The sequence below is a fragment of the Linepithema humile genome, chromosome 1 (genome assembly GCF_040581485.1).
Source record: "Linepithema humile isolate Giens D197 chromosome 1, Lhum_UNIL_v1.0, whole genome shotgun sequence".
NCBI lineage: Eukaryota > Metazoa > Arthropoda > Insecta > Hymenoptera > Formicidae > Linepithema > Linepithema humile.
The window spans coordinates 37472795-37495320 of NC_090128.1; the positions used below are offsets into that span (position 1 = coordinate 37472795).

The window sequence follows — 22526 nt, forward strand, 5'->3', positions numbered from 1 at the left end:
CATGAATTTGTGTGCAAAATGAAATATCATGATTATTAAAAAGTCCATTGTTGCAATTCAACTGTTCGTGACCAAGTGTTCTTATGAAACATTTATCTACATTTCGTGCAGTGTACCAATTCGCGAATGTCGTATGGCAAAACGCGATAGTTCGTTGGTCGGAGTGTAGGACGTAATTGCAGGCTGCTTAATCGCGAGCTGATATGTGTGTCGCGTAGCTGCAAGATCATTATCTGGAAAATTTTTTTCGAACCAAAGAAAAAATTGTACAAATAAAAAAAGTTCTCTCATGCTTTGGAAAATAACTAATTTAAATTTGACGGTACACGATGCATACATTTCGGGAATATTTTGTCGCATAAATTTGAAATCAGATATTAATTTATACTTATTGTCATATGTTACTTTCTTTTTTGTTTCAGGACATTACTGGATACTACATATAATGTGGCCGGAATACGAACTTTCGCTGTATGCGCCCAATAGATGGTGTAACAAGACGCTTTATATTTTTTCTTTAGTTCATCTGTGCGTGATGTATGCGGTTTTATTTGTGATACTAATGGTAGCAGTCGGTCTGGCTTCCTGCAGAATTCTAGAATGCCCTTTACCAGAAAGGTAAGTCGATTTTTAGAACACGGAATATATCTGCTTTGCAAGATTTGTGTCCAAATTTAACTTTGAACAAAGAAGAGAAAGAGCAATTATACTAGTTACAAGCTGTGAATAGCGTTAAATTTACTTTATCGATATATTTTCGAAATATTTAAAAGAATTTGTGCGAAACTGACTAAAAACATTTTTTTTTATAAATTGCAGATATAGAAAGCGACAATTCCAACCAAGACTAATTATCCTAAAAATTTTTAAAATGGGAGAATAACTTAAATGTTACACGAATTTCCGAAAATACGAATGTGTCTCATAATGAAAATAATGCGCGATGTTAACCTGAATTCTTGTAGAATAGAACAATGGAAACTATTTTACGACGGGGCGAGATCGACGATGAAAAATATTTCGTCTCGGCGCCACCGCGTTTCAATTTGCGTATATTATTATAAGTGCTCGATACATTTGGAGAGCTGAGTAGCACGGATCACGTAACGTGCGGCTCGTATAAACGCACACCGATCATATTCCTATTGTCGGCGAAATGCGAATACCGTTCGCAGCTCGGGTTGCGTGTTCAACATGATAACGACGTGATTAGAGTATTTGCGGCGATTACAAGGGATACATAAAAAAAACTTTGCAAAAAAATAACTGTACCGTATCGCGATTTGGCCGTTTGTATTCCCAGCACGAATAGCATACACAAAATGGCAAATGCTTAATTCGTCGAAAATCGTGCCATGTAGCCGTCTAAAAGAAATTATAATTCTTGAGTCACAAATACGAATCCGATAATATCCCACACTCAATCTATGTCAAAGCGTCTATACACATTAAAAATAAAATAAGATAAAGTAAATTTTATATATTATACATAAGGCGATGAACCCGCGATCGATAAGAGCACACTCACGCTCCAAAGCGCGCCCGTTCTGCTCGACTTTCAGATACAAATAACCACGGCGATCCGTTCGCCAGAATAAAATTCGTGAGAAGAAGAAGTTGGCGATCTGCGGCAGGGGTGGCGGCTGGCGTCTAGATAGACGTAAGGTCCTGGAGGACTTGCAGGAGGAGGACGACGGCGACGAGCAGAGCAACGACGCCGACGCGGACGAGGACAATTGCGGTAATAAGATCGTGCAGGAGGTGAAGTATTGCAGCAAAGTGCAGTTTCGCGCGCCGGATATCATCGAGCTGTAATGAATAAGCGATAACGCGATGGAGGAAGAAGCGAGGGATGACGTTTCGTCCCGCCAGGGGCAGCAGGACTTCGTGGAGGGATGCCGGCGGAAGAGCGATTCGTAATCTTAAAAAGTTCTGCGCGATAACGAGAACGCTGGCTGCGAGAGTGAGATTTCGCGAAAGGGTGAGGGGCGAGGGGCGGAGGTGGACGGAAAAGGAGAACAGATAACGAGATCGCAAAAGGAAAGCACCGCCGGAGGTCGACGGCGGTGTATCGCTTTCGTGAATAATCGGGGTCTCGACTCCGACACGTGCGAGATCCCGAGATGGAGCTTTCGCATTTTCTGCACACGGTAAATCCACGTGTCGGAAGTATATCAGTGAAAATCCAGATCGATTGCGAAGAAATTCATCCGGTAAAGCGAATACAATGAAATCTATAGTATCACGTAATTGTGATGCGACTCATTTAATCCAATTGATTTGTGAAATACGGCAAGAAAGATAGCGTGACGCAATTACATAGAAGCCACGTTCAATGCACGATGAACACCGACCATTTTCAATATATCGATCACTCAATTCTTTCAAAACATAAATTAAAATATTTACATCAAATTTTTATCGTTGTATTCAATTTTGGAGAAATATGCGGCATTCGACATAGAGAGTTTGCATAATTTTGCGGTGAATTCGGACTCGATATACGAAGAAATACGCCTAACACAATAGCGGCGAAGGAAAACAAAATAAAACTTTTATTAATAAAAGAAAGCGGTCTCTCTCTTTCTCTCTCTCTCTCTCTCTCTCTCTCTCTCTCTCTCTCTGTAAGAATGACATTGCAGTTGTGGAAACAGAGAATATTTCCCAAAAGAATTTCGTTTTGCGCCGCAGTTTTGATATACGTCGTGCTATACAGCTGCGGTTTGGTAAAGAAATCGATATGAAAACCACCATGAAGTACTCGTATCAAAACAGGAATCTCTAATTCGCCGTTTGCGCAAACAGCGCGTTCTCTCTATCTCTCTTTTGCACGTCAATTGAATGCAGAAATCGGATTTTAAAGCACGTAGATAGCTTAATGGAATTAACATGGCCCAGCGATATATTCTTCTTCTCCTGGAAATGCTCGCCGAGGAACCCTACGTCGTTTTAATACCGATTCAATGTGAGTAATTGCTGGATTCGCAGCCATCGATCTTTCGATTCTTTTAATTCGCCTGACGACGTAGAAGCCTATTGATTTTCTCCTGTTTTTACCGCCTACAAGCAAGAAAATAAACGAGAAAGTACAAAAGGAAATATGTTCTTCTAACATTTTCTCCTACATAATTTTGAGAAGTTTTTTTTTTTATGACAAATATTTCTGAATAGAGAATTCCTAGAAGAGTTTTTGGCAGTTGAAAACCCAAAGGTCCCCGAATTTCATTAGTTTTCGCCCGGGTCCACCCGCGTAAGAAACACGCCGCGTGACAAGCACGTGATGAAGCTCCGTTTGAAGATCACGCAAAGTTGCAGAAAATTCACGGAAATCTTGCAACCGCAGTTTTACCACGTGTAACGCTTCCTGTGAAGTTGCGGTTCACTCAAACGCGAAGAACTCGCGACTTCGCAAAATTCCGAATTACTTTCCAACTCGTGCAGGAGTGAAAAATCTGAACGAAAAAGGAGGGGATAACCGCCAAGCAGGAAAAAACGAAGCCAGGTATCGACTTATCGAACCACGACGACAACGACGACGTGTTCCTGCCGGTCGAACCGACGCGCAAATCCGCTTCATCGAATCAAGTCTGAAAGTAGTTACAGTGACTGCGGCAACTGCGTTCCTCCATGACGCAAGTGATATCGAAACTTTACTCCCCGATTATTCGATATTCCCTCTCGCAAAGGTGTTTTTTTTTTCGTCCGCGTGTGGGAAATATGGAATTTAATGCTCGTTCGCGAGAATACAGCTGCAATTCGGCGACATGTCAAAGTTTCTGATCGTTTCTCATTATCTTTCGGTAGTATCGAGCGTTGACTTCAGGTAAGTCGATCCCATTAAGGATGCTATAATATAGAGTGGAAAACATAAAGTGGAAGAAACATTATGCCCCTTAACTTTCGTCATCTTTTCCGAACTCTTTTCTTGTTTCTTTCCAAGTTAAATTACTAACATGACAATTTTTTCATAAATATATAAATAATGACTAAAATAAAACGCGTCGTACTTTATCTTTTATACGAGAAAAAAGCCGTATTTTGTAATGCGAGTTTTTGCCACTTTATTTGTTCCATTCTCTATATCGTTGAAATCGCTTTTGGCAATCTTCATTTAAAATAAATGAAGTCTGCCAAAGTTTGTCGAAGTAGTATATGTCAGTGATATGAGTCAAAGTATCTGTTCCCAAAAGAAATTAATCTCCGTACCTCGGCGCGTGTATTAGTTGTTAACAACATACTGTCGATTAATACATCGTGTAACGCGATCGAACATTCGCAAGAATAACTTTTCGATCATTAGAGGCATTTTTTTTATAAATAAGTTTTCACACATCTACTGCACATACACACGCAAAACAGATACATACTTTTTTACAAATATTTGTATTATTGAACACGACATCGTCCTCAGATTTCCGCTGTTTTCATCTCGTCCCTCGAACGGGATAACAATGTAAATAGTATGATTCTTGTGCTATCATTTGTAGGAGAATAGCATAATTAACAAGATAGAAGTTAACGAACCGATTAATGACACACTCAATGTTCTCGTTGGAGCTCCATCTCGGTTTAAGCTCAAAAACACTTCCTCCTAGATCCAGCAATTAAAGATTGTTTTTTGAAAAAAAAAAAAAAAAGAAAAAAAAATTATTTTTTAACATTTTTTTTTTAAAGAGAACCGACGGAAACATGAGAGCAAGGATTCAGCTTGGTGTCGGGCGAGAAAAAATGTATAAATCACGCTGATTTTATAAAGACCATAAATAGAATAGCAAGGTGAACCAAGTTAAAATCTTTTCAAATAAAATGTAGTTATAATGCGACCAAAAAAATTAGTAAAGCAGATTAAACCGAACAAAAATGAGGATCAAGTTTCTAACAATAAGTGATTCACTCTGCAATTCCTTTCGAAATTTTGTTATAAAAATTATTTCTTTCGCAAAATGCTACGTGCAAATGATATTAAATAATATACACGTGTTTATCGCTATCCTAACCATAATTTAAAACACAAAATTTTTAAATATAAGTTTTGAGATTTACACTACGCTTAAAATTTAGAAATTTGTTATGCTAAATCCTCCAAATTGTTTAAACAATGAAACATTTCTAAATTTAAAAAGTTTATAATTCGGCTGACGGTTTATTTCATTCCACTGAAATACCATTCAATGCACACGTTACACATGCGTCTCGAGTATATTGCGCCAAGGACTTCGATCTAGGCGTCGTTCTTTTGCGATTACGACGCGACCGATCGCACTTTTGATGCTCTGACGCATGTATCAATGTAAAAATAGACGGAGAGAGAAGAAGAAGAAAGGAACAATGCGTCAATTAAATCTGCACATCACAAACTTCTTTCCAAACAGTAGAATACAAAAGCTCGCAAAAGCTAATTTTAACATATACATAAATACCGAGCAGTGACTGTAGTTTCTAAACATCAAGTCAACGCTTCGTCAACAAACATTTTATCGCGTATGCGTAAATCTGTTTAAATTTGTCGTAACTATAGAAGACATGTATATACAATATTAATATTTGTATATATTTATTTAAAATTTATTTTGATATTTTTACCTTTTTTATGTATACATTATTATTTGGACGAATAAGTAGCTCGTAAAGAAGTAAAGTAAACCATTATAAGTAAACCATTATATATTTGTGCATCTATAGTCACTGTATCTCGGCTCACATACGAGTAAAAGAACAAAGCAAGCGCTTTTTAAGCTGACCACAGAGGCAACAACATTTACTCGTATGACATGTACATTATGCGTATAAATATAGATATACTCGTACGAGAAGAGAATAGTAATTTCTCTGATAAAAATCTGACCAAACGCACCGATAGGCGATCTGTGGGAAATAAAATGTTTCAACGGCCATTAATTTTGCTTCAGATAAATAATTCTTGTTTTTGCACCTGCGACTGGTTCGAAAACGGGTCCACGTACTCTAAACGTCTATACGTCTATAAATAAATATCGCGAATTGTGTCGTAATTAAGGCTGTAACTCAGCTCGTCAGTGTGTACGTGAACATAGAATAAATCTCCGCTGGGAACACGCCATCTACAATATTTCCATACTCGTCATTTATTCGTTTACCATTATTTCAACAAGTGAAAATTCCAGTTGATTTCCAATCGAACGGACACTAAAAAACGGGAATATGTTTTTTATTATTCTTTACTTTCCATATAGACAATTACCGTGTGAAATAACTTAAGCAAAAATAATAGTATGAAGCACGGAAATACAAAATAATTACTCGCAATAATATTGCTATTTTTTAACAAAAATAATTTGAATTCTATCGATTAATATCGAAAGCATGGTCCGCTTGTTTTAAAATATTTTATGTGTTTGAATAAATATTGCTACACTAGTTTTCGCTATAAAAAGTGAAAAGTTTCGTTTCTAGTAAGATTGAAGAAGTTTTTATAAAATAATGAGTAATGAGTTTAGAAAAATTAAATTAAAATAATATTAACAATTATTATTTCTTTTCTTCGTGCTCAAGAGACATTTATTACTTGAACTTTATTCTATACATTTAATGGTAGATGTACCCATACTATTTCATGATGTGTATCAAAGTGTATCATGATGTTACGTTTGTCGTAAACAAAAGCTTCAAATTCGACGTCCACGATGCGGTAAGGATTCAGAATCCCGTCTTATTGTTAAGCTACTAGAATTACAAAAGCAGTTGCTGGCATGCGCATAGTGACCGATGGTAAATTGCGCATCGATTTTCATTGGCGAAAATTCAACGTCGTTCCGGACTTTGTGGTATCTACTTCGACGTCAAAAGCCGCGAGGCAGAAACCGTGGGAGGGAAAGTGAAGAGAGAGAAAAGATGTGAATCAATATAGAGCGCTATATAATTTGTCGAGCATATCGAATCGCCATATCATTATTATCACATTTCAATAGAACTAATTCAAAAATAAAAATTATAATATTCATAATTTATAAAATTATAATTTATTAATGGATATCTTTGTAAATTTAAATGAGAGTAAAAGTCAAAGTTTCAGTTAAAGATATTTTTGTTACTTCTAACGCATATTATGTTTAAATCATGCGAACCATGCGTGATCGATAAAACTTTAAGTATTTTAAATAAAATAATGTATATTAAAAAATATATTCGTGCATTTTGATAAAATAACAATGAAAGAATTAAAATAAAATACGTTTTTAAAATAAAACATGTTATTACTCGCCTCCATACGCGTGTCACAGTGCTGTCATACGCGTAAGCATTCTTAGTTAACAAACGTACAAATGTTCAACGAATGTGGAAGTCTGTAAATTAGAGAAAATTACAACGAGTCGTGGAAATACCATTGACCCGTCTGCGGTTTATTCTTGACAGCTCGATTAATCGTGATTTAGAATTGTCCAAAATGATAGCTGATCGTGCACAGTTGATCGTATGTCCTGTATATAGTGTGTATCGTTGTGAGAGTCATTGTATTGCCGGTTAACTATTTAGATTATCGTCAATGCCATTCACGTTCCATCGTCATTGAGACGTGCGTGCATGCGTGCGTAAATGTGTCGTACGCTTGCGAGTAATAATATCGATAATGATAACAATAGACGTGTTTTATTTTTTCGATTATGTTATATTTAAAGGCGGAATTTCGTCTTTAAAAGATACAAAAATTATTATTTAATGCGTATGCAAAATTTGTTAACAAAATTTGCATGGGACATTGTATCGCTCTTGGGCACCATTAAAAAAAATGCGGATACCGTTCTAGAATTCACACATCGAGTGAGCTCACGCGAACTCCGGTTAGAATAATTCGCAAGCTTGCGATTAATTGCGTAACGAAAGGCGCGGTGACTTTTGTTTATTCCATCGGTACTACATTCGCAGCGTTACTGTCCTCGGATAAGAATAAACCTGTTGCGATGCCTAAGCTGATAATTATAAAACGGTAGAACGTAGGATATATAACGATATATCGAATGATAGATGATATGTGATAGATGATTGTCGTGATAATTGCGCGAATGTGCGACGTAACTTTATACTCGAGGACGAGTCGGCAGCGGGACTTTGTAACACAATCGCGTATACATACGTATATACCGAGCGAGCAGCTTGGAACACCAGATCGCGAGATAAGACATAAATCTCAATCCGAGATCACAGTCCTCCCTTCGACTTAGCCCCGTTTACGTATAAGTAACATCGATTAGTGATTATAATATTAGATGTATCGTTAAGATGTGGTTGAATTTCCTAGGGAATAGAGAGTAGAGTTTATTTATTTTTATACTGGACGCCTCGACACGGAGCGTCCGCTCCATTTAATTGGGCGCGTAGGCCGCCCGTCATTAACGAGCGCGACGTTTTTCGGTTGATTCGGAATTTGTGCGCGCGGCTCATCAGTTTCCCTCATTGATTTTCTGCAGATAATTGTAAACCCGTTTTGACGTTGATCATCATTAAAAACACGCGCACGCGCCGTTTGACTGTTTAACTCATAATAAAACTCGAGAACGCGGAAGGAATAAACGTTAATGATAAACGGTATTAAGCGTTAACAATAATACGAACGGTCGAAACGCGTTACAATATCAATGATACTTTATCTACTACTGAGTAATCCGCCGAAGGGCCGGCTATCCGCGGTATCGGTGTATCCGATCCGAAATATCCGTTCCCGAATTACTCGGACATCGGCGTGTCCGGGGTGAATTTTTGCCGGACACCGCGTTATGTGTTTTAGCGATACATACGTGTTTCTAGCTATTAGGATTATTTGCACGCGCCAAGTCGCGAATTGTGGTCCAGGCTTTAACGTAGAATTTACATGCAACGCCACGAAGATCGATCTCGCTCGCCGTGAACAGCGAAACGGGATATCTCGTGCACATCGATCGTACTTTTCTACATCATTTTCGTCCTTTCGGATAACTTATGGTTGGTCGCTTCGGTCCAATTCCGTAGTAATATCTAGCATCCTTTCAACCTCTTACAGTGGCGTAAATCAGCGACGGTGGCGTAAGTCGGGTGCATAAATCGTGCAATGAAGTCGTGAAGCTTAAAGAAGTTTCTGTAAAATTTATGTGTTATGCCGTGTCGAATTGTATATTACAGATATTTGTTAATAAAATGTAGCGATAAAATTTTTCAAAATTTATGTTTTGCGTTGAAAAGGAAGATATTATAATGATTCCAAGAAAGCTGTTAAATATACATATATGTTATCAAACGTCTGTTAAATTTACACATTAAATTTATAAATGTTACAATCGTGTTAAATTTTAATCCCTCGCAAAGATTAATTAGTTGCAAAATCTGGAGAACAGTGTAATCAGTACAATAAAGCGTAGGAAATTGTTCGATGAATGTGTAGAATGTTAAAACGAAATATTGCAGTTAAACTCCATTTCTCACGAGTGTTTAACTGCAATTGACACGTATGCATAGATTCAACTTAATTCTATTACGCCACTGTGGAAACTGGTGCTTGTTTTAGCGGACAGTTTCAGCGGAAATCGACGCATCGATCAGCGGATCGATTTATGCTCATCACACATATCGTGAATCAATTTCCATTTCAGAAAAAAAAATAAAGAAAAAACAAAAACAACATCGAAACTTATCTTTCATCAGGTGCATCGAAGCTTGCGAAAACGTTCGCCATTTTCGAAGCGGATTATTATCGTGCCCGCGGAAATCTAGAAGCAACGAAGGGAAGTTCGAGTTTCGTGCTTCAACAAGTTGTCTTGAAACAATTTCAATTCGATAAAGAAATATTATTGCATCATATTAATAAAATACATTTAATTAACTACAAAAACATATCAAAGTTATCAAGAATTAAGTAGAATTGTCGGTGCAGATTACAATATATTGCGCAATTATCATCTCGTAACAATTGTTATTATAATTGTGACGCCGCAATCGAATTTACTTAAATAACAGAGTTATTGATAGAATGAATTTTGATATTTTATGCCGCGGAACCACGCTATACAATAACAAACGTCTCCCGCTAGCGGCGGATACCGTATCGATCGCTATAAACCGCTGTTATTATCGATTTTGTTGTCGGCCGTTTCATCGCAATGTAGCCGTCTGAAAGCGCGGACTGTCCAATGAAAATAGAAGTCGAATAACGTTGTACAAAACCAGCTCGTTGACTCGACCGCATACGTCGATGTGATTTCGATGCAATTTTCTTAAACGCGAAAAGCCCTTCGTTGCGATTTCCAATCCCTTCGTCGCGGTCGAATGGATTGCCGTCGCCGTAAAACAAATGCCAATCCGCGATCCGATCGCTCATGTCAACCGCTATACGAAGACTTCAAGGGTCCAATCACAGCTTTGAAATGCAATCTCAGCATAAGTCACGCTATAATATACAATACTTCTCGTTCTCTTGTAATCGAGTAAGTCTTATACGCAACTTTAGAGAATTCTAACGCCTAATCATATCCTTTTTAATATCACGCGAAAAGAAACTTAGTGGCTGATTCGATTCAACGTACTTTATTCTGCACAGCAAAAAAAGTATTTAAAAAAAATTATATATATTTAGAAAGATATTAATAACATAATAATTCTCTTTTTCTTCGTAAATTTTAATTGTTTTCGAAAAATCTGCACTTGCATATTTTTATATCTTGTATAATTATCTCACTCGGCGAATTATTGTGTAGATATCTTGTTTTGAGAGAAATAAAAATAAAATTCGATAAACATAATAGCAAAAAATCAATAGAATCGCAAGCTGCTAAGTTTGTATTTGCTCATTCTACATATATTATAATATCGTATGATTGTGGTGATTTAATTACGGTGAATAAAGAGAAAAATTTAAGATGCAAATAATAAAGATAGTTTCCGATCGTCGCAACAATTAAATCAGCACAGTAATACACAATCTACATCTCATTCAACCACGACATATCGCTTTAAAAGTATAGCCACGCCGTCGATATAAACGCGGTACGCATTGCGAATCATTATGAACGCTCGCACTCTCATCGTACATTTAGCGCTAATTGCAGCTATCCATTTGTGCGCACTGATCTGGGGAAAAAAAAAACGCAACAAATCACATTTAGCCCTAAATGAACGATGAAGATACGGACCAAAGTATCTTTATAGAGCGGAATACAGGTAGGTCTCGCGATTTGCGCGATTATATAATGAGCTTCCGAAAATTATCGCGCATAAACTGAATTAAGGGAGAAGAATTCTGCCAGAAGTGATCTCTTTCTTTTGAAACGCATGGCATTTGGCGTTTCAAAACGGCCATTTACGGAAACGCGATAATCGCGCTGATCGTCAACTGCCTGTAATGAGCCCCAGGCTCATCGTAGCAGGTGCAAAAGAACGTTCCCTCGAAGCACGTTCCGGCTTTTTGTCGAAATCTCCCCGTGTCTAACGACTGCATTTACGATGTAATAACGTGCAAAACGCTCACGATTTCTGTCGAAAACCTTTCTCGTTATGAATCGCGTGTCTGCGAGATATCAACAAATAGACGCAATTTCGTTCGCGCGATATAACGTTTCGCATATGCATCGTGTATCTACGTACGTGAATTTCCGCGCATTCTGCATACCAAACCGTTTTCGCATTCGTATCGCGAAGATGTAAACGCACGCGTTGTAATTCTCATTGTCGTTCTAATTATTCGGTATCTCAGCTATGCGGTGCGAATACTCCTCGTGATTCCGCTGAAACTCATTTCCCAAAATAATATCTGCATTCCGCAAATTTATCAACAATATATTCTCGTGTTTTCCGTGAATATCGAATATTTCAAGCGACTGATGTAACCCAATGATTTAATAATAAATAATACTGATGTAAAGAAAACGTTTATTATTAGCACATTTAAAAAAGAAATATATCACAATTACATATTGTTATAGTTTCATTGTCGTTTGAATTCAAATATCATTTTTATGTCAATCTCGCAAATATTTTTTTATAAAGTATTTAGAATATATAGAGGAAATAAATGTGCGTGAATAAAATAAAATCTGTCGTATCGTGTCCGAGTCGTGTCTTCAAATGTGTTTAACAAACAGTCGGAACGTGTTTGAAAACGCACCTGTATATATAACTGATGAAGAATGTAAACTAAACAATCGAGCAGTGCCAGTGCATGTACCACACATTTGTATAATATACATACAATAGAGCGTAATATAACGTAACGTATATAATACACGTACACATATTATGTATCCCTGTAGAATTATCGAGGTTGTAAAACGAATGATAACTGTACGAGTACATTTATATAGAGTGTATACTGTAAACAAAGTGACTGTAAACGGTATAGTGGACTCATATTGTGACCTATTTATAACATGACCGCCGAGTGGTAAAAATATAAAATGTCTACATGGTATACAGTGACACCTGCGTCTCAGTTTTTTCCCTGCAAACAGACTCCAGCCGTCTATCTTTACAGAATTACGTTCCCGCCTCGCGCGTCTCTCTTTCCCTTTTACATTTTAAACAAAAACTTCCATTTAAATCTCGGGGAATATTTATGTTCTCACGTAGTTTAAATTTAGTGCATTGATTTCTTTTTAATAAAATAAAAGTCTACCGAGGATATTTTACATTAACTAAAATAACGTTACGTGCCATGAGTAAGAATTAATGGACCTGTTATGTTTTGTTTTATTAATTTTAATGTATTTAAATACTTATAGTTTTGAACTTTTCAATGTTGCTTGGCACACAACGTGATTGAGATATATTCAATGCTATCGAAATTTGTAATGCCAATTTATGGTTGGTTTCAACTAAGTCATCGCTTTAATTAACAGTATGATTAATTGATTTGATAGTAATAGTAGAGTTATGTTCACGGCGTTTATTAGATAATTATTACGTGTTTGCAGATACATTTAAAATCTGAGCGAAAAATATAAACTGTTGGTGAGAATGTTATAAAACGTCTTTGGTTTAAAATTTTATTTAATTCATTGATCTTTTATTTATTTATGGTCATATTTGCGAAAAATTTTACAGACTAATATTTATATTAATTTGCAAATATGATTCAACTTGATTAGCTTTTGATAACGCTTTACGAAATAGAGAATATTTCCATCCAACTTTTTGTAAAAAGTAAATGCTCTCTACGGTTTTAAATTTTTCTGTAACAAAAAATTCGTTAATTACGAAAGAGATATTTATTAATACCTCACAGAGAAAGCTTTTCTCATGGAACTATCGGCTATCTCGTGAATGAATATTTTATCCATCATTATAAATGCCGCGGGAATATCCCACATGTTAATTTAGATGCCCACCAGTGAATGCATGATTCTATCTGTCTGCATCCGAATTGCCATTAGGTAGCCATACAGCAACCAACAATGCCGACGCAATACAGTCAAGAGACAAAGTGATCGGGCAGCGATAGCTCGCCAATATACTATTAACAAACAATGCAGTTTTCGGAGTAAATTCTACACAGTAACAAGCGATCAGTAATGAATAAACACTTGATCGAATTACTTCCATTAAATTTACTAATGCCAAATTATGAGTGACTCTTGTTAATAAGTGTTAATAAATTAATATATTCTATAAACAACGTTCTTGTAAAATTCTCATAAATTCTCATAAAAACATAATTTAATATTTCTGATTAAAACTAGAAGAGGTTATCCTGACCTTTATGCGTGTATTTTATAATCAGATGCATATTTTTAAATCTCATGGATTAATTACGTAGTATATTAATAAATTCTTGACATTTATTTTGTGCGAAACAGAAAATTGAGATGTCCATTCAAATAACGACAGCTGTTGTACATGAAAATACGGTATTTTATCTAAATGTAAATAGACGTAAATACGCGCGGAATATTCGTAAAACACGCGCAACGAGAGAGAGAAGAAGCTCTTAAAGATAAATTCTTTCATTGAATCCGAGCCGCGTCGTAAGTTTTCTTGCTGAAGTCCATCAGCAGTTACAATTTTCTATATATACGTCTATGGACACTAACGAGGAAATTGAAGTAAGATGCAAGGGAAAATATTTTTTCCAGTCCATGCGCGGTATCAAATGCATCCGTGATCCATGCATCCATGTTGTTATAATGATAATTATTTATCAAGAGCATGATAAGTAAATGGAGCTGATTAGACCGACGCATCATTCACAAATTTACATAATATATAGTTTGCAGCGTAATTGGGATTTTAATTTCTTTTCATTAATCTTTAACAAAAAGTAAAAAATTTCATATTTATAATATAGACAATTTAGAAGGTAAATATTACTATATGTAGAACTTACAGTATGTATATCATAAATAACGCATTATCGAACCGCGCATTCTTTTATCGGATATAGAATTTACTTCCTCTTTATAATATGATTTTCTTAATGCTTTAATGTTCCTAAATTTTTGAATATTTCGATAAATATGTCAAAGCAAAAAGAAAAATTATGGACGTGCTGATTGAGAAATAACCGACGTTCTTCCTTATTTGTTTTCTCCAAATTCTGATTCAGAGAATGCACATGAATGCACTTTTGGGGTAGACTGTGTGAAAGCCGATCGATGATGAGTTGTGAACTCTGTGTAGACGCGGCTTGTATATTGTGCGCTTTTCCAGAGTCAGTTCGACGGACCCGCTATCGGCTTTTATTGATTTTAAAGTTTCTTTCCACGCTTCAGTGCATTCCATCATATTTTATATTTTCACATCCGATTTGTATTTTTATTTCCAGAAGTGGCACGAAGTATCCTCGCAGCTCCCCTCTCCCTCCCCCCCCCCCTCTCACTCTCTCTCTTTCAAGCAACATTCCCTATCTCGGTAAAGCCAGCAATTTCTGTGGCGTATTGCACTGAAATTGCCAATGGTAGTCAAACAAGAGCTCAGTGCAATTTTCCACAATCGACACCATGTCTTTGAATTACAAAGATTCTATCAAATCTGGTTTTATCACGATGATGATGATTTCTGTAGATAAACGTCAGATTTACAAATATATTATGGATTCTAACATTTTTATTTTAGTTTTCTCTAATAAATATTATTATATTATATAGTATATAGTATATTATTATATAACAGTATGATAAATTAAAATTGTATTTAATAGAAGCAAATAAAAAGTTACAATGATAAAATCCATAATTTTTTGACAATAACCTTTTTATGTGATATCTGACAAAGGGTTCTCTCTTGTTTTAATAATCTTCAGTTGCAATGTAAATCTATTCGACATAAAATTTCACATCACTGCTATCAGAGAGAGAGTATAAATTTTATTGCTGGGAACATAAATCGCTGACTATGATGAAATTATGCAAACCTTTCGACTGCGTCTCTAGATTCATATTTCTCTTTTGAGTAACTTGAGTGGCTGCGCTTACGGGTTGACATTTGACGACGAGGCGATTCCCTTTCGTCCCGAGGGCAATTCTATTCTCGTCACGTGACGAGAACACGACCTAGAAAAAAAGGTTCGACAAAGCCGATAGAGAAACCTCAAAAGAGATGGCATTAATTGTTCAAGAACAGAAACGTGCGCGTTCTTGTTGTGACAGAACGTTAATCGTTCGTGCAGCCTTATTGTGATTCGACCATCGAAGCTGTGAGAACTGCGAGAATTGCTTGGCTTTGCGTTGAATTTGTTCGACGCAATACAAAAATAATAATTCAATAATAATAATAATGAGAAATAATTCAACGTAAACGTGATGTAAATGTGAATTAATATAGGTACTTAATATGATATTACAAAATTAATTATGAATAATTTAACAATAAATAAACGTAAAGTTAATGGACATCCGTCGCACGTTAAATGGATAACTTAATAGCTGTGGTGTCGCTTTTATTTAATAAATGAATCTTGTAAAGAATCTTGATAAAAATATTTATTGAGCTAAGATAAACACCTCAATTATCGACAAAAGTTTGAAAGCGTGATGATAAAAAAAATCTATTAAAAAAGCTTTCTTAATTTTTGTATGTATTTTCAGTAATACTTATATATTCTTTTATTTTATAAAAATGTTATTTAAATACCATTTATGTGCTGATTATATATAATGAATTAAACGCGTTAAGATTTTGCAGCTTCTTCAAAATATAAAGTTCTTGACGTCGTAATTTTTATCTGAAATTCTGTCTTTATGTGAATAAGACACTGTTTTACATCACTTACACTAATATAAAAAAAGACAAATTTTATTATTGATTAACAATACTTTGATACGTAATATTGACTAAATAATTCTAAAAAAATTAACACAAATTTTTCGCTCGTATCTAATCAAAATTTTTTATAAAACGGATCTCTTTTCCATAGCCAATCTACTATCACTTTAATTTCATGAAAATGCTTTCTATTTTCACAGAACATAAAATAGAATCGATTACACAGGCACATATAAGTATATTTGCACAATCTATCCTATCGTATTTGAAATATTAACAATTAAATTTCTACGTTACACTTAATTTTAGATTATTTCAAATATAAATATATGTTTTCTCTTTCTCTCTCTCTCTCTCTCTCTCTGTGTCATGCTAATAATAATAAAAAAAATATGATTTAAAACACCATTAGCTATATAGAAATTAAATTAAGTATCGCATATGTCAGATAATTGATAGTTACGCTAACCATTATTTGATATCTAGCTTGTTATTGATTAAGATAAACGCAACGTTTTAGATTTTATCACGAAAAACTGATCCACTCTACAATTCACGTAGCTAAAGATTATACACATTAAATTTTCTGATTAGAGAGTAACAGTGTGTTACGGGATCATATTACCACCATATTGAATGCTAAACGGGTAAAGCTATACGAGAAAATACTGAAGTAAATCTCTAAATTTAAGTTAATAGCTAGCATATTTCTCGATAAATTAATGAAAAAATTTCCAAATTAACTTGTAGATTATACTTTAATTAATATTTTATTAACTGTTAATGTTATATTATTTGCAACATTTAACGTCGCCGGAGTCGATATTCATATCCATATTTATATATCGGAGCCAGTTGCACCCGTCTAACGTTATCGCGAGATCTAGCATCTGCCTGAAATGCACAACGCTCTAATTCAGCTACTAAATAACAGTCAGAGAAAGAGAGAAAGAACCATTTGTCGTCCGGCGGCAGAACGGTTCGGCATGGTTAAACTGCGACGTCAAAACGAATTAAGTCATCGAGAGAAGAGAGATCCGTCCCTCATGTCGACCGACACTCCTAGTTGGATGTTCAGGTTGGCACGAAGATCGCGCAGATGGACTCCTCGAGATCGCTTGCTCTCGTATTCGTGTATATATCTTCGAAGCATCCGATCGATCGCTTGTGAAAGGATACGCTATGGGCGATGGGTGAACCTTAAAGCATCAACAATGCCTTGATTCCCGACGCCAATTGTATCGAAAAACGAAAGAATTGTATTCACGAGCCGCGCCGTTGTTCGCGATTGCCAGACGATGACAACGTTGCCTCTTTATTATTTCTATTGCCTCCTCCTTTGAGCAACTCTTGCCCTCGGAAAAAGTAGGAGGTAGTAAGAGGAAAAAGAAGGAAACGGAGTTAGATTAAACGTGAGAGGATCCGGCTAGATTAAAAGTAAGTCGGGCGGAGATAAGGCGCCGATTAGTTTTTACGAGGACCTTTCACTAAAAGAGAAAGATTTCTCTCGATAAGAAGCAAGACTCGCGTCTTGATCATTACTGAAGTCACTGTTGCACGAGCAGTGTTTTTAAGATGAACCGTTGGACGTGTTAAGCTAAACACGAAGAGATGAACAACTTGCTCCTTGTGTTTCTTTGGCTTCTCTGTACAGTTGCACGTGATGCAAAATTGCGACGACAGAGTTTCCGTTTGAAAATGAGGAACTGTACTAATTACACCGTTACAGATAGGCGTTGCTTAAGATGACTTGGTAAAGGCAAATTGAGATAAAATAGAGAAAAAAAGCAAAGCAAAGAGAGTGAGAGTGAGAGAGAGAAAGCACTCTGTTATTTGTACTTGTGTACACATGCATTGCAAAAAAATTAATGAGAAATAAAGTCTTCATTATTTCTATTGTTTACTGTGAAAAACATTTACGTTTAAAATGCAAATAAAAATTATATAATTTTTTTGTAATTACATAAAAAATAATTAGAAACAATAGTATATTAATTTAGTATAATACATATTAAATTAATTAACAACCTAGTTGCAAGCACGTTATTCATTTGATGTTAAAATCTATAATAGATTCAAAACTTTCTTCTAACTTTGATTATTTCCGACATTACAAATTAGCATATTAAAAATGAAACATGTATTTCAAACCGGGATCATAATCCGCGCGCTCTTTTATATGCCGCAACCCCTTGTTTTCACGGTGAGCCTTCTCCGTCTGGTTTCTTCCATTCGAAATCATTCAAGCATACATCGAAAGACGATTTGCGCTCGGCACCACGCCTACCGTGAAGCACTCTGTGCATCCGGTAGCCGGAGCGACCCGGGAAACTGGGTTTCGCTGCCGGTCGAGTCTCCGCATAGGGTTTGGCTTAAGACCACAACATTTCCCCACCTTTGTCGCATTTTAAGCGTGACAGGATTGTAATCTCGCCATCGTCCGGCCATGACGGCACAGTGGCCAACTTTCCGTTGAATTACATTAATGCATTAAAGTCGCCATGTTAGCTTTGGCGTGGAAGAGCAAACGTGATAGTATATAAACGGAAGTTTGGCGAATGGAGATAAACAAGGAGTGACAATTTTCATCATTCCGAGAAAAGCGTATTGTGAATAAAAAAGATAACAAACATCGCAGATTGCTGCAGCTTGACTATTTTTTTACAATTTCCTATTTAATGGCGTGTGTATATCGAATTCTAAAAGGAAATCAATGTCTCGTGCAAAATTGCAAAAATGCTCTCAAGTTTAAGCAAGAAGAACCAATTAAGGAAGATTAGCAATTGAGAAAGATTAATTTCCCTGATAATTACCGTAGATACGATAAAACCACCTGGCAATAATTAATTCAGAGTCCGTCGAATATAAACGGCAAGCACGATAAACGATAAAATGTATGCTGAGAGATCAACGAGTTATCTAGATTTGCGCAAACCAGATGGGAGCATTGATCCGTGGTGCCGTTTTTAGCTTCCGGTCGTCAGCCCGCAGCATCCCGCTTGCGGTGACGACGACCCCGGTGCTCGCCTATCTTCGTGTTCTATTCGTTTCCGAACGCGGCTTCGGTTTCAGATTACGGTTTTGGAAGTGATGGGTTCTAATTAATCCTTTCAGTAGTAAAGATCTACTAGCGTTTACAAACGTCTACAGGCGTTTACTAGTGGTTCTATAACTTACAAACTGTATCATAGAAGATAGTTTATTATATATAGATGCACAATATGCCAATTAAAAAAATTATTATAAATAATTCTAATTATTTTATAAAAATATAATAATAAATAAATGTAGAGAGGGTAAACTATACGCAGTTGTGCATGTTATAAAGTTGTAAAAAAGTTCTGGATTTAATAAATACAATCGCAAACTCATTTTTTTCTCGGCGTGTAATGGTTTTATATAAAAAAAAAAAAAAATATATATTTCGCTATAACATGAAGCCTTCGAGCGATCCAATAGTGTCCGCGGCAGACACATTGTTAAAGCAAAAACCAAATGTGAAATTTTTACTAAAGCTTAAAATCCTTTGATAACTGATTTTTGTATATTACATTATAAAAAGACTATTTAAAAATTAAAAATAGTCGATATTGCCAATTATCAATAATGCATCAGAAGAAAAAGAATGAAGTCTGCAAACTTTCTATTGTCAGACTCGGATGTTAAATATATTATTATATTATATTATTTAATATCCGAATCTGACTCAATATCCGGATATTAATTATAGATATTATATAAATGTGAGGATTATAACTATAGAATTGAATGTTAAAAACTAAATTTTTACTTTATACTGAGATTTTTAACTTAGCTTTTTTTTCTCGTAAAAATTGCTATCGAGTAAATGACAAAAAATCGTTACAAAATAATGAAGAAAATAAGAAAGGGAATTTGCCGCTATGCCAAACGTGCTTTGCTTTATTGATTCCGTTTTTTCGCCGTCCGGGGTAGCTATCATTGGGCATTAGTTCGCTTTCTTAGGTAATAGCGAGGGGAAGTAGGATGAGAGACGTCAGGAAGGTTTGAGCACGGAGATGATTGCCAGGTCGAGAAGACCTCTGATATCTCGTCTCGATGGAAGTGAACCGCAATTTATCACGTGTGGAAGCCGCTTTCAATCGAGTTCTCATAAAGAATCTTCTCGACAAGATCTTGAATAGCGGGATATACATTTAAGTACGTCGTGTACCAGTCGAAGACAGTTCGATTGGTATTTTTCCTAATTGCGACACGAAATATCACGAAGCTCCCTTGATAAGTGTAAAAATAATAAAAATTTTTACAGCCAATATATATAGCAAATGTCACTGGCGATATTTCATTGAACATTCTCAAAAAACTTAATTATAGAATTATTTAGTATTAAATAATTAAAATATTTTGTCAAATTAAATGTCAGAGATAAAAATATAATTTCTCTCGACACATTTACGTGGTTTCCATAGAACATAATAGATGATTAAAATAATATATGCTTAACAAATAGCTATAAAAAATATATTAAACATATCTCGCTCTTTATTAAAATTCAGAGAATATTACCTATTTATTTAAAAGCCATTATAAGAGTAAAATTTCTCAAATTGTCGTAAACGTAATATTCAATGTCAATATTAATTTTAATTAATAATTATATTAGTTAATAATTAAAAATCTTTACATTTATTGAGGAAGCGTCATGATATTTCGTATCGTAATTAGGAAAAATACCAATCGAACTGTCTTTGTGGTACACGACGTACTTAAATGTATTAATTAATATTAATTAATAATAATTTATATAAGCTCAGATATAATATAACAATATTCACCCTTGTATTAATACGTTTTTTAAAATAAAAGCAAATAATATTGAAAAAATGCAAAATATGCGTTCTATTCAGAGAACGGCGTTAAAGATTCCAGAAGAACAAAGAGAAAAACTTTGTTTCTTGAATTTTAATGCTAAACCAAAAATACTCGCGGCTCGTTTCCACGCAAAAGTAGTTTCTTAGCCGCGCGAAACTTTACACCAATTTTTCGTTCGCCAAGTTACGGAATGCATTACGCGTCATCATCCTCCTTTTGTCTCCGCCAGTTTTTCAATTCTGACGCATGAAATATTCGTGGTCTTTTGTTTCGGTCAAAAGCACTCGTGAAAAAAAAATAATAGCGACACGCGAATGGAGAGCAGTAAATGGAAGGCAAAAATGTATAGGCTCTTTGACGCGCTTCGGAGGAAAGTTCATTTCGCGCGATTCATGTGCAACGACAATTTGTTACGACGTAGGCGAAAGTTTCGCGACGATTCTCGAGATTGCAATCACGTGCATTTGATACTCGAAACAGTAAGACTTAACTTTGCATAAACTTTGACAAGGCAAAGTTAAAATTTAGATCGACTGCTAGGACTTTTAGAACAAAAGATCGATGAGAAAGCTGAAGTTTTCTGCTAGAGTGGCAGAAATATGAAACAGATTGAAACGATATTATTTCCGTCTTATGTTATATCCAAGTGCACTGTCAAATATATCCAAATATAAAGTTACCCTGCGATTTAATATACATTTATATCCGTATAGAAAAATACAACTAGATTATATTTTCGAAATAACATTTCAAATAAAATTTCCACCAATTATATGTGAAAATAGCGAGTTCAAGATACCAATTGTTGGAAAATTTTTGTCTCCTTCCTGATAAGAAAACTATGCAGTGCATGTTTGAGCAATTACGATAGTCTAATAGAATTTGCGGATATACGTTTGTTCGCAAAGGGATTCACCATATCTCTCGGGTCTGAATTATATGCGTATCTGCAAACTCGGAATTACGGTTAATTTTCAAGTTTCCGATAATTTTGTTATTTACCACTAACAAACGCATACATCGCGATATCTATTGTTACATATCCATTGCAAATAACTCTGTTGTAATATCATCAATCACCGATTACTTTGCGGTTTTGCGCAATGCATTGCACAAATAACGTATGAATTCGCATTCATACGTGTCAACAAGTATCGCGCGACAACAGTATAACAGTACTCGTCATTGATACTCATTTAATTTTTTTCCCGCCTTGATCGAGTGCACGTGCGCACGTAAATGTCCACTGCAGTTTGATCTAATTACGGTGCGCGCTAAAGCAACGCTCTCGACTTTTCTACTTTTCAAATATCTGCCTGTCACGAGAAAACAGTTGCCGGTCGTTGCTGCAAGTGACGTTCGCCGTGGTCAAATCAAACGGACGCGGTCTAATAACGCGATTAGCGCAAAATTCAATGCTTGTTCATGCGTAAATATCGCTTTAAATCACCGGCCGAGCGAGAGGCAACACCCACAGA

At 35.5% G+C, this 22526-nt stretch overlaps 1 protein-coding gene across 4 annotated transcripts in view; it reads left to right on the top strand.

Moving 5' to 3' along the window:
• Window positions 1-22526, top strand: part of LOC105667442 (uncharacterized) — a 67080-nt gene that overhangs the window by 38129 nt on the left and 6425 nt on the right. Inside the window, exons 7-8 of one of the 4 annotated variants that reach the window (XR_010888124.1) lie at window positions 423-618; window positions 820-1741. Coding sequence is in view for 3 of the 4 variants with exons in the window: in XM_012359246.2 (XP_012214669.1) it covers window positions 423-618; window positions 820-883 (260 nt within the window). In the remaining variant the exon portion in view is untranslated. Of the gene's footprint in view, window positions 1-422; window positions 619-819; window positions 12418-22526 lie in introns of those variants that run through there. The other 3 variants (XM_067348008.1, XM_012359246.2, XM_067348009.1) reach the window with 3 other exon arrangements.